This window comes from Glycine max, chromosome 14, assembly GCF_000004515.6.
Source record: "Glycine max cultivar Williams 82 chromosome 14, Glycine_max_v4.0, whole genome shotgun sequence".
NCBI classification, from domain to species: domain Eukaryota; kingdom Viridiplantae; phylum Streptophyta; class Magnoliopsida; order Fabales; family Fabaceae; genus Glycine; species Glycine max.
In genome coordinates, this window is record NC_038250.2 from 2,977,364 (window position 1) to 2,990,312 (window position 12,949).

General features: G+C 33.6%; 2 protein-coding genes across 2 annotated transcripts; one reads left to right on the plus strand and one right to left on the minus strand.

Annotated features, from left to right (window-relative positions):
* The first annotated feature begins 205 nt into the window (after positions 1 to 205).
* On the plus strand, positions 206 to 5,844 carry LOC100780860 (cyclin-dependent kinase C-2). Its single transcript, XM_006595731.4, has 12 exons — positions 206 to 529; positions 1,523 to 1,604; positions 1,827 to 1,917; positions 1,985 to 2,014; positions 2,180 to 2,289; positions 2,374 to 2,446; positions 2,529 to 2,649; positions 2,723 to 2,840; positions 3,870 to 4,009; positions 4,135 to 4,192; positions 4,682 to 4,752; positions 4,935 to 5,844. The coding sequence occupies exons 1-12, from the start codon at positions 420 to 422 to the stop codon at positions 5,479 to 5,481; spliced, it is 1,551 nt and encodes a 516-aa protein (XP_006595794.1). The 5' UTR covers positions 206 to 419; the 3' UTR covers positions 5,482 to 5,844.
* A 497-nt stretch (positions 5,845 to 6,341) lies between these two features.
* LOC102664409 (probable serine/threonine-protein kinase PBL2) lies at positions 6,342 to 11,078 on the minus strand. Its single transcript, XM_006595732.4, has 6 exons — positions 10,741 to 11,078; positions 9,408 to 9,718; positions 9,180 to 9,315; positions 8,595 to 8,731; positions 8,366 to 8,489; positions 6,342 to 7,621 (listed from the first exon to the last, which is right to left on the minus strand). The coding sequence occupies exons 1-6, from the start codon at positions 10,793 to 10,795 to the stop codon at positions 7,215 to 7,217; spliced, it is 1,170 nt and encodes a 389-aa protein (XP_006595795.1). The 5' UTR covers positions 10,796 to 11,078; the 3' UTR covers positions 6,342 to 7,214.
* Between the last annotated feature and the right edge of the window lie 1,871 nt (positions 11,079 to 12,949).

A 12,949-nucleotide genomic window follows, 5' to 3' on the forward strand; every position in this document is an offset into this window, starting at 1 on the left:
AGTCAATGTGTTTCATTGGATAACAACTAAAAGATAAATTCAACTAAGAAATGACTCCAATAAGATTCACGGTTCAAAAAACAAAGCCCGTGAGTCTGTGACCCAATGTACATAAACAGATATAAACAAATTGGATTGGGTTCGGCCCAAATACTAAAATAAAGTCTAATAGGCTGAAATCGAATCTACGAGCGAATCGTACGGTGAACATCATAATCTTAATTTTTTTTTTTTCAATGATCACACACTTTATTTTTTCTCTAAAATAGAATTTTCAGTTTAAAGCAATCGAATAGCAGCTTATCTATTTTGTGAGAGATTTTCTAGAAAAATTTCGCGCCCCAGAAACCCTAGAGGAACCCTGATTCAATCGATTCGCTGTTGCCTTCGAATTTCGTTCCTTGGAAGATTAGGGAGCAATGGCAATTGCAGCCCCAGGGCATCTGAACGTGAATGAATCACCCATTTGGGGATCTAGAAGTGTTGATTGCTTCGAGAAATTGGAGCAAATTGGCGAGGGCACATATGGGTTTGTTTCAATTTCTCTACTGCTTAAGCTTTACGTTATCAAAAACAAGTTTTTACTTTGGGTTGTCTTTGTGAAAATGGTAGATGAAAATTTATGAAGTCAATGGTAACTATTATGAGTGTTTTCTATGCAACACTCTATTGGGATTATGGGAAAGATTCTGCCGGGCTAGGTTGAACTTGAAAACAACTTAAACGTGAGGTTTTTAGAACTCTTGATTCTTTATCGTGTAGCTATTATCAATCAGAAAATTTTATCTGTGGAGAAATCATCATAGTTATCTATTGTTCGGTGCTTTGAGGTTTAATTGCTTTGTATCTCTCTCTTTTTTTAAAAAAAATTATTATTATTTATTGGTTCCTAGGTTTTAAATTGCATTCATGGTTACGGTTTCAATGGCGATCATTGATATTGTGGGAAATTGTAGACATATGTGGCTAATGCAGCTGCAATTGTGGTTGTGAACTTGTGATGTGGTTGCAGAGCCAGAGACCCCTAAAACCTTGGTGTTGTGGCTGCAATTGCAGTTACAAGATGTTTTTTAAAACCTTGATTGGTTCTTTATGGTTTATTTGACTGTATGTGCAATTTTTTTTTAGTCATATGTTAGTTGTTAGTTTGTTTGTTTTTGTTAGCGGGGGATTCGAATCCACAACCTCCCCCCCCCCTTCCCTTCTCCCTTCACCACCAAACATACCTTATATCCCCATCTTGTGCAATTTGGTGTCTTGTGTTCCCTTGTCCTCTTGTCTGTTTCTGAAGTAGTACTTTTTGCCACATTGCTTTCTTCTTTGGACATAGTTCCCAACTCCATCACACCTTTAAAATGTCATCTAGTTTTAGCTTTGTTCATAGCAATGCAATTTTTCCCCCCTTTATGTTCCTTAAGCTCTTGTTTTAACTTTACAGTCAGAAAAAAAAACTTGTTTCCACTTCATTGCTGATACTTTCTCAAGTGAACTGATGTATACCTTAATATATTCATGCTTGCAGTCAGGTTTACATGGCTAAAGAGATCAAAACTGGTGAAATTGTTGCTCTGAAGAAAATACGAATGGACAATGAGAGAGAGGGGGTATATCTTTGATTTGAATATTTCATTATTTATTACATTATGGGTGCATAATGTATTTTATTTGTGTTTTGCTTCAATGGTATGCTTCCTTATTAGTCTCCTCTGCTTTTACAACTTTTTTTCATTGTACATGCTATTCAATGAACCTAAATCGGAAGTTACAGTTAAAATCTGTTGCTACAGTTGCTCCTCTGAACTATATTATAAATTTTGCCATTGCAGTTTCCTATAACTGCCATACGAGAAATCAAAATTCTAAAGAAACTACACCATGAAAATGTGATCAAGCTGAAGGAAATTGTGACTGATACAGGTACCCTTTTTCAAGATTTAGGATTTAAAAATTTGTTTTATATATAAAATTGTGTTATTTCTTTCAGGTCCTGAGAAAGATGAACAGGGGAAGCCAGGCAAGTAATTCCTTCTCGTTTAATTAGCCAATATCTAGACAGTAACACATAATATGCTTTATAGTTCTAGTGGTGTGAATATTTCCATGATTCCATCAATTTCCTTTGTGGTTTGCATACTAAACTTAGTTCATCTGTTTTTCATTCTTTTTTTGGGGATTGCAGATGGTAACAAATATAAAGGTGGCATCTATATGGTCTTTGAATACATGGACCATGATTTAACAGGTCTTGCTGACCGACCTGGGATGAGATTTACAGTTCCCCAAATTAAGGTATTACTGTTAATACCAAGTGTTATTTCATATATTAATCGTTGTTCGTTTTATTGTTGTCTGAGTTGTGTTTCCCTTCTTAAGTGTTACATGAGACAGCTTTTGACTGGGCTTCACTATTGTCATGTAAATCAAGTACTTCATCGTGATATCAAAGGTCTGTGTTAAAAGATTATGTTTTTACATCAGAATGTTAAATCTATTATTATTCCTATTTGATGTATTTTGTTCTGTTGCAGGCTCAAATCTTCTTATAGACAATGAAGGAAATCTTAAGCTTGCAGATTTTGGACTGGCACGATCATTTTCTAATGACCAAAATGCAAATCTTACTAATCGTGTCATTACGTTATGGTACAGGTAATTGGTGTCATTTTTTTATCATGAGTTATCAAATTGGCCAATGCATGTATTGATTTTTGGCTATATCTAGACCACCTGAGTTGCTGCTAGGAACAACAAAGTATGGGCCAGCTGTGGATATGTGGTCTGTTGGGTGCATTTTTGCTGAGCTTCTTCAAGGGAAGCCTATATTTCCTGGAAAAGATGAGGTTAGTGATATTTAATGTATGATAGGTCAGAGAAATTAGAGCTGGATTGATGAATGATTGGTGTGATATTGATTATGGGCTAGATATGGTTTTAACTTTTATCTTGTAAATGGCTGCAAGAAGATATTCTCTACATTCTGACTCTTAATATTCAATCTCTTGACACTTGCTGCCATATTTCTTTTACTGCATATTATCTGAGCCTAGTTGCCACGACCCACGAGCATAAAATAACCTTTCTGTTTTCATTTAAATGGCTTTACATTGATTGTTTTCTTCGGGTGCCAAGCTAATTAATTGTTTAACTTGGAAAATGTCATTTCATTCAGGAGGTCAATGATGTTTATGTATTTTGATTTTGAATGTGTGCATTTTGCTTAATTAATTTTTGGTTAAATTAAAATTTTAGTCCTCATAAGTGACACTGTTTTCATTGTAGTCCCTGTAAGAATTCTATGTTTTGGTCCATAATCTGTAATATTTTCAAATTGGTTTCTGTCGTTTGCTAAAGTTAATACAGTCTTAGAGATTTTTTATGTAGGGAGTAGGGACCAAAACGAAAAATGGTGTGTCAGGTGTGGAGATCAAAATGTAGATTTTTTTTTCATATAGGAACCAACACAAAGTGTAATTTATTTATTTTTGGTATAAGAACAAACAAAAAAGTGTCTAGTATAGGTTCCAAATTTAATACTGATTAAATTAGCAGGGTAAACATTTTTCATGTAGGAACCAAAATGTAGAGTTTTTTCATGCAGAAACTAAAATGAAAAACAGTGTTAGGTGTGGGGAAATTTTTTTTATTTTATACTTAATTGTCAAGAAAAGATGGAATGTTAATGTTTGGGTACGTTGCTGAATCAAACCTGCTGAATAGTTTTCAGTTATTTAGTCTTTACATTCACTCCAGATCTTTCTTTTAATATACATGGCATTACTGTATATGTTCACGATAATTTTTCGTGAAAAAAAACGATAATTTTTCGTACAGCTTAAGTGTAATACAGGTTTTGTTTGTAATTATTGTAGCCAGAACAATTAAATAAAATATATGAGCTGTGTGGAGCACCAAATGAAGTCAATTGGCCTGGGGTTTCCAAGATACCTTATTATAATAAATTTATGCCAACAAGGCCGATGAAAAGACGTTTGAGGGAAGTTTTCAGGCAGTAAGTATCAAAGAAAGAGTATCAGAAAGTATATATAGGCTTTTTTATCCACCAAAAAAGTTAGTGTGTACATCATTTTCTAGAAATTTTTATATATCTAATAGCTTCTTCCCCATGACTTATAGTTTTGATCATCATGCTCTGGAATTGTTGGAGAAGATGTTGACACTTGATCCGGCTCAGGTATCACTTCTTCACTTATAAGTCTGATTTATTAATTGTTAAATGATATTGAATTGCTATTTTAAGTGCTTCAAATACCTGTTTTTCCAGTTTTATCTTTTATCATTCAATCTGTTTTAACTTTACTTGGTTAACTGTATCCTCAATTGTTATTAGTTATATCATATATGTTGACAAAAATCTCAGTGAGCTTAAGAGAAAAATGTTATACATCTGTTGTCCTTTGTGAGAAACTTATGTAAGGTGAACATTGATGGCATAGTGCTAGTTGAGACGAATTTTTTAAAGTAATTATCTTTGTGCTGTCATTTATAAATATGTTGTGTTGTTCCTGGTGTAATCTGAAAATTTATGGTAACAAAGATAATTATAAATTTATAAATGTAACCAAGAAAATTATTATCTGCCACTTGGCTGCATGGTTTTATGATAATTAATTTTGTTTATGATCTGCATCCTGATATTTGTTTGTCAATTTTATTTCTACAGAGAATTACTGCGAAAGATGCACTTGATGCTGAGTATTTCTGGACAGATCCATTACCGTGCGATCCCAAGAGGTTAGACCTTCCATGTACATTAGTTATTTATTTTGAGAATGTTACTTTGAAATTATGTGATCTTAATAGGAGGATTAAATGTCTGTCTCATTGATTCCTTTCCTTTTTACTTTATTGTTTCTACTCAACTAATCCTTTTCTGGTCAATACCTTTCAACTTCATACTCTTCTGTATGGCTTAGTTTACCCAAGTACGAATCATCACATGAGTTTCAGACAAAGAAAAAGCGCCAACAACAACGGCAAAATGAAGAAATGGCTAAGCGTCAGAAAATTCAGCACCCACAGCCTCACACTCGTCTTCCCCCCATTCAGCAGCCTGGACAACATGGCCAAATGCGGTCAGGACCAAACCAACCAGTTCATGGTTCTCAACCCCAAGTTGCGGCAGGACCTACACATCATTATGGGAAGCCCCGGGGTCCATCTGGTGGGCCAGGAAGATATCCTCCCAATGGGAACCCAGGTGGAGGATACAATCACCCAAATCGAGGAGGTCAAGGTGGTGGTGGTTATGGCAGTGGACCTTATCCTCCTCAAGGGCGGGGGGCACCTTACGGGTCCAATAGTATGCCTGGTGGCGGTCCTCGTGGCGGTGGTGCCAGCGGCTATGTTGGAGCTCCAAATTATCCCCAACAAGGTGGTCCATATGGGGGCTCAGCGGCTGGTCGTGGCTCGAACATGATGGGTGGAAACCGCAATCAACAACAGTATGGTTGGCAGCAGTAAATATACTTATGATGATCAGTATTAGTACTACAATTTGGCAATACCCTGATAAATTTGAGAAGGATTGGACTGTTTATGGATCAAGTTACTGAGAAGAAGAAATGAGATATGACCTCTATGGTTTGTATACTACTGAGATATTTGTTCTCATTACTTGAAGTGCTTGGAAACTTTTGTGATGTATGCATGCACCTTAGGTAATGTTTGGGGCTCCTTATTACAAGGGCACCACAAGAGAAGAGTGAACCCCCGATTTTGTAGTTTTTTTTCGTTTTCTTCACTATATACATTAATTCCTGTGCAGTATGTATGAATGATAGCAGCATACTTCAAAATGGGTAACAAGCTGCTGCTTACCGAGTATCTTATTGGGATACTGCCTTGTACAATATTTTGTTTTCTTTAGTTTTACACTGTAGTATGATATGCACTGTATATGTGGTTATGGTAGTGGTAGGGAAGTGAAATTAATGAATATGGGTACGAGAGATTAAGGAAGACAAAATAAACAAATTGCACTGGCAGAAGTAGGGAGGAGTGTAACGTGTGGATGTGGTTTAAGGAGAGAGAAAATAACAGGTGACAAGGAGAGAGGAGAGAGGGGGTTATATGATGGGTGTTATAACCGAATAGGAGGTATGAGGAAATTGGTAAGAATGAGTGAAGAAGCTAGTTCCCTAATTTGTTATTTATTTTTCTATTGTTCATCTTGTAAGGAGCCAGTCTCCAACCGCTACCCTAGTTTTATTTCTTTAAATTTTCTTAAATTTCAGCATTGTAAGTTGTAACTGACTAAACCGAGGTTTATACTTGTATAGAGTTACCTTTACCATTTATATTCTGGTTCCCAACACAGTAACAAAACATTCTGCATTGTAACTTATTGTTCCCTTTATGATGTTGTGACCGTAAATATTCAACGATTAAGCCTAGAGCCAGTTTTGCTTCCTATATATTGAGACTTTTCTGCAAGCTTCTAAACGTTCTTATCTCCATATCGATGTATTGTGATCATGAGTGGTTTTTATTAACTTTTTTTTTGGTTGCTATGCAAGCGATGATAGAAGGAATATAAGAGCGATCATTGGCATAGGAAAATGTAATGGATCCAACAGAAATTACAAAAGATTTTATAATACTTGTTTTTGTCTTTCTTCATCAACATGAAAGGAAACATAGGAAGATTCATCCCTAAAGATTAAGAAAAAAGGAGGATAAAAAAAATCCAAAGGAACTAACAATGGTTTTGTTTTAGAGAAAACTAATAATGTTTGAACTAATGTCTTCGTCTTAAATAGAGATATCATATGTAAAGTTTGTCTAAGGTTAGTCTTTATACGTCAACCAAGCATTGTTTAATGAGATGTCTGAGTAAATTTTAAACATTTCAGAGCAACTTACAACTCATTTTGGAGAGATGATGAGTAATATGAAGGAAAAATTATGTTATTTTACATGGATATGAATACAACGGTGCAAAAGTTCGGTTTTTCTAACTATATACCCTTTTGAACTCCTTAAAAAAACACTACCGTTTCACATTTGAAACAATTAATAAGATATCACATGAATAATGCCCCGTTGTTTAAGCATGGTAATGCTTTCCAACAATGTTACGATGATCCGAAAATAAAATAATGCTTTGCCCTAGATGAAGATCACTTAGCCGCAAAACTGAAAGAACAAAGCACTTGTTGTGATGCAAAAGCATTAGTCCACAGAGAAAGAACAGCTCATAGTTTGTTACTACTTGTAGCTGACTTGTGGGAATGACTAGAATGCTCTGTTGTATGATTCTCAGTTCCAGATTTTGGGGTCCTTGGGAATGAATTTGAGGAATGTAGTGCTTCCAATTCTGCTAGAACAGTTACCATAGTTGGTCTATATTTGGGATCAGTATTTAGACATTGTAGTACAAGTGCTGCTGCAGCCCGTGCTCCTTTCTTGGAGTATTGACCACCCAACCTTGAATCCATGATTCTCAAAATTCTTCTGCTATCACTCAAGAATGGCCTTGCCCAATCCACCAGTGTTTCTTCTGAAAATCCAGGTCTATCATCTTCAACTACACGCCTTCCTGTTAGTAATTCTAACAACACAACTCCAAAGCTGTATACATCACTCCTTGGGGTCAAATGACCTGTTTGTTTATTCAAAAAGCAACTTATTATAAATGGGAAAAAGATATGCTCATCAACTTTACAAATCATGGACATATAACATCACAGCAAATGGAACATTATTTAGTTTTTGTCTCTTATGTGTAGAGTTTTGAAGAAATAAACCGATTTGCTTTCTGTTTGGATCACCGTTCACCCCTTTTAAAAGTACGTTCAAATAAAGAGTATCATTCTCCAAAAGTATGTTCAACACCCAAAAGTAGGTCCAAAATGGTTATCCAAACATTCACAATGTTGGCCAATTTGATTACTTCATTTTGAGCTGTGACCCTCTAAGAAGAAGTGACAGACAAGTTAACTAGGATTGTGTTTGGATTAGCGATGAAACCACGTCGAATGGAGAAATTGCACATTCCAATGCAAAAACTTCAAAGCAACTAAGTTGTAGTAGCTTTCATGTGAAAGTCTGTTGGTGTTGAATTCAAGTATTCAACTGCTTCCCAAACACACACTAGGTCTCTTATACCAAGGACTAAGAAATTAATGTAGTGAACTAGTATGCATTCAAACTGGTGTCCAAATGAATTTTTAGAATTAAAAAAAGTCACAAATGTCCATTATTAGTATAACACAGCATCATTGCATCTTCCTTTGTCTCCATTGCTCCTTGCTTTTGTTTTGCTTTCTGGTATCTACCTCAACATCCAAAAGCTAAGAAACTAACACTTTGATAAAGATAAAGAAAAATGGAAAGGCAAATCTACCTGTAGCTACATACTCAGGTGCAGCATAACCATGAGTACCAATAACTCTTGTTGAAACATGAGTGTTATCTCCAGTAGGACCATCTCTTGCTAAGCCAAAATCCGAAAGCTTAGCATTGAAATCCTGCATAAATAATAGTGCTACTCTTTCAGAATGGAGATTTACATGCAAAACAGCAGGTGCGGTTTTCTTCACAAATCTACAAGCCAAACTTTCAGTGTCACATACCGAATCAAGTAGGATGTTGGAAGCCTTCAAGTCACGATATATAACATTTGTATCGAGGGTATGTAAAAATGTTAATCCTCTTGCAACAGCAACTGCAATGTTGATCCGTGTAATCCATGGAATAGGTTGAACACCTTCTGCAGTAATAGAAAACAAAATTTGAGGTATTGTGAATAAAGAAGAAATTATGGTTCAGGGCATGTGTCAAGCCTGTCCCGTATATTAAAAGGTTAGACTTAAACTTTATAAAAAGTTTGTTCTAGTGAAAAGATCAAGTTTCAGGACTTAAAAAAACCTATTAAGCCTCATAAGTCTGTCTATTTATAAAAATAATACATAATACATTATACATATACTACAATTTGCACCTAATAAAAATATAAAATCATTATTATTAAAATTGATTTTTCTGAAGGACTTTTAGGCTTACAAGTCAAACAGACTTTGTAATTATAAACCAGATCGGGCTCAGGCCTACCATAGGCAAGTCTGGCCTGCCCTATTTCCACTCATTTGTCCATTAGTACTCAGTGGATCATTTGAGACTAAATATGTTGATTGTTGAAGAGTGAATGTACTACTTACTTCTGAATAAATGATTTTCCAAACTTCCTTTCTGCATAAACTCATAAACTAGAAGCCTGTTTTTACCATCTGTGCAGTAACCAATAAGTTTCACCATATTTTCGTGGTGAAGCTGGCCTAGATAATTGACTTCTGCCTGCAAACAAAAAGGGAAGAAAATTAGTCAACACCTAGCAAGACCAAGCAGTTAGAAAACAGATTAAGAGGTTGTGTTGGACTTGGACATACCAGCCATTCTCTGTGGCCTTGAAAGCTTTCTGGTTTAAGTTTCTTGATGGCCACTACAATTCCAGTCCCTGGTTTTGTTGGAGTGCATGTGTTCTCATCTATCCATCCCTTGTAGACAAATCCAAACCCTCCTTCTCCAATTAAGTTTTCTTGCCTGAAGTTCTTAGTGGCCTCTCTTAGATCATTGAAGGTGAAGGACTTGAGGCTATTGGAAATGGGTTTGCCAACATTTGATGCTGATGTTTTTAAAGGAGCTTTTCGTTCAGAAGAATTTGAGTTCTGTTTTGTCTTACTCTGACACTTTGTGCTTCCTGAGAGTAGATGATATGCAAGTTACAATCAGCCATTGGAGTAACATCTAAAACCCAGTGCAGAAGATTGCACTATTATGTGTAGCATCTAGAAGTTGATTACTAGCTATGAGGTGATAAAAGAGTGATTGATTGAGCATGCATATATAGACATTAAGTGTTAGAGTGATTCATTGATTTTTGCTACACTGCATGCACAAAATATAAGAATAATAATGAAAAACAACCAAAGGCTATTCGAATTCCAAACTTAAAACATAATAAATTGAAAACTTTTTTTGCTGAACGAATTTCAGCATTGAACTAACCCCTTTTACATTACTCTCGATAGACAAGAATTGTTTTAAACAAGCAAAGGGGCAGGGAGATGTTATACAAACATCCAGTAACATACAATTAGCTCATTCGGAGCACCAGTGCCTTATTGTTGAAAAGAAAGAAAAAATAGCCAAAAGAAAATGCAGCTAATTTCAATCCACATACTAGCTACTACATTAAGAGAAAAAAGCAAAAATTATTTAACATTATTTAGAACCTGATTCAGACCGAAGTAGCCTCATAATCTCCATTTTTTAAGGCCAATATTGACACAATACAGAAGGTTTATATATAAATTACTCAAAAGACAAAAATTTAATTCGATCCTAGGAAGCCAAGGACTTGAGAGCAATAAATAAACAAGAAAACAAAAGAAGGTCCATTCAAGACTAGTTAGTCCTATAATCTTTCACGTTACAGCCTATGAACTATTGTTTTAACCTTTACCATTTTGAGAACATCGCCTTCTTCTTCTCTCCGTGGATACCAAAGAGACTAAAATAGAATCATCCACTATAACAAACCGTAATCATATTTAAGGCATCATCATCATCAAACTAAGTGGCATGACAAGTGCTAACTGATGATAACAGAAAAGTTGATGAAAAACAAATGAAGGCTTTATACTTTGTACTAAAAAAGATAAATTAGAAAAAGTGATATAGTCATATAGATATGGTTAAAGTAACCAAATTAAAACTGACCAAAGAAACTTGCTGAAGATACATGAGCCACTGGTTTTCTGCAGGAGTTTCCCATGATGAAAGTTTTTTTATTTTTATTTTTCTTTCTCAGGCCAAAACAACACCAATGATGAAAAGGGTGTGAATGAAATGAAAAATTTCTCCAAAATTGTAAGTATTTGTCTGTGTAGGAAGAAGTAAGAAGAAAATGTCCAGTGTATGGCCTTTTGATAAAGAAGTGAAGCAAAGGGTAACTGAGGAAATAGCGTAGTCAATTGTTATTCGTTGAACCAATGTAAACATAACTGTTTTGTTCACGTTGACTCTTCAAAGATTGAAGTAAGGGCCAAGCGCCCCAAACCAGCCTCTAAAATCCTACCTGCTTTTATTGAGTATTGGTAAGATTTTGACTCTTATGTTCATGCACACGAAAACTTCTTTAATGCCTGAATTGCCAACATGACGTTGAAAGTTGGAAAAAAAATGTCAACTAGTAAATAGTAATATTACATTTGACAGCAATGGTATTATTTTTTTCTAACATACTCCAATATACACACATTTTTATTACTCGTGTTAGTTAAAACTAAATAAAAAAATATGAAATTGTGTAAGTATAATTCCTTTTTTGATGGTTAGTCTCTAATAATTTTTTACTAGTTTCTACATAGTAAAATTATTAAAAAGAACATATATCACAAAATATATTGTTTGGACTTTATATTTAATAGCCAACTTCCCAACAACTTTGATACGCCAAGGCACTATTATTGTTATTATTAGTATTGAAAATTTCAAAGGTTTAATTTGTTGTCATATATATATCAATGACACTATCTTAAATTTTGTGTTGAAGGCATATTTATTACTTGTATTACTACTTTCATAACAAGTTATCATGGTGTTGTATATAACTATATAAGCAATATAGTATAAATTATTTAGATTAAGAAAAATGGTGATCAAAATTAATATTATCATAAACTTAAATTTTATTTTAAAAATATCTTTGAGTTAAAATAAATTTTGAAAACAAGTGATCGTTGCTTATAGTTAAAATCAAATAAAAATATCATTTATTGCTTTTATATATAGGAGTTGAGATAGTATTTTCTTATCCTAAACGAAAAAGTAATTTTAATTTTGTTGTCCCAAAATAAGTATCTTATATTATTTTATGTAGATAAAAAAATTAACAAATAGATGAAATAGAGTAATAATTTTTTAAAACTAACCTTATTAAATAAATAAAAGAGAGTAGTATTAATATTAAATTTAAAAACTAAAGTGATATTTATTAGGGTTGTTGATAAAAAAGAATAATTAATATTATAATGAAAAGTTAAATATAAAATTTATTTTGGAATAATTATCTTTTCAAATACAATATTTATTTTGGTAGGGATGAAGTAATGTCATGCCTATCAATATTATATATTTTATCATATTCTATCTAATTTCATCTGATTTGTTATGTTGCTGAGATAAGTGATTTTTTATGTTAAATTATTTGATAAACTTTATCATGTAACTTGACGTCAGGTATATATTAATGGTTGATAATTTGTCCCTGAGTGTTTTATGTGATTCTTTTGTCGCAGTTTTACTTTGTTGGTCAAATATTTCTTGTTTCATTACCGTGTGGTGCCTTTGATGACCGCAATATTTGGTGGTCCCCTATTATATGAGGATAAGGATTTTTCTTTCTTCTTTCTTTTCCTTAAATCGAGTCATGCATGTGAACATGGTTACATATGGATGAAGGAATTAGACATACGTTCCTCATTTTTTTTTATTTTCAAATTAATCGTGATTCAAAGTTTCATTAAACCATATTTAGTTGCATATTCAAATTAAACCCTTTTAGTCCAACAACAAGGAATGAACATGAAGTTTGGAAAATTTCAAGATTGCATGCATATTCAAAGTAACATTTGGGTGACGAGAACTTTCTATCCGTTGTTGATTCCATTAAGAAAGAATTTGTAGTTCTCTTATGACGATAATCAGGAAGAAGTTTCATCTAACCTCTTTTAAATTGCACATGCCTCTCTTTTAACTTTTAAGATAAATAATGGAAAAAGTACTAATACGATATTCTTTAATATAATTATATATTTATTAAATATTATCATTTTTAAAATATTTGTCATATTTAATGTTATCATTTAATGTTATCATTTAGATTTATATTATCATATTTAAAATATTTGTCATATTTAATGTTATC

Excerpts from the sequence above, each read along its gene's own strand:
- LOC102664409 (XM_006595732.4), bottom strand. The coding sequence starts at position 10,795 with ATGGGAAACTCCTGCAGAAAACCAGTGGCTCATGTATCTTCAGCAAGT. Across the intron at positions 9,316-9,407 it reads AAGGCCACAGAGAATGGCTG|GCAGAAGTCAATTATCTAGG; the intron begins GTATGTCCAAGT and ends TTTTGTTTGCAG. Across the intron at positions 7,622-8,365 it reads ACCTGAGTATGTAGCTACAG|GTCATTTGACCCCAAGGAGT; the intron begins GTAGATTTGCCT and ends ATAAACAAACAG.
- LOC100780860 (XM_006595731.4), top strand. The coding sequence starts at position 420 with ATGGCAATTGCAGCCCCAGGGCATCTGAACGTGAATGAATCACCCATT. Across the intron at positions 2,290-2,373 it reads TTACAGTTCCCCAAATTAAG|TGTTACATGAGACAGCTTTT; the intron begins GTATTACTGTTA and ends TCCCTTCTTAAG. Across the intron at positions 4,753-4,934 it reads TTACCGTGCGATCCCAAGAG|TTTACCCAAGTACGAATCAT; the intron begins GTTAGACCTTCC and ends TGTATGGCTTAG.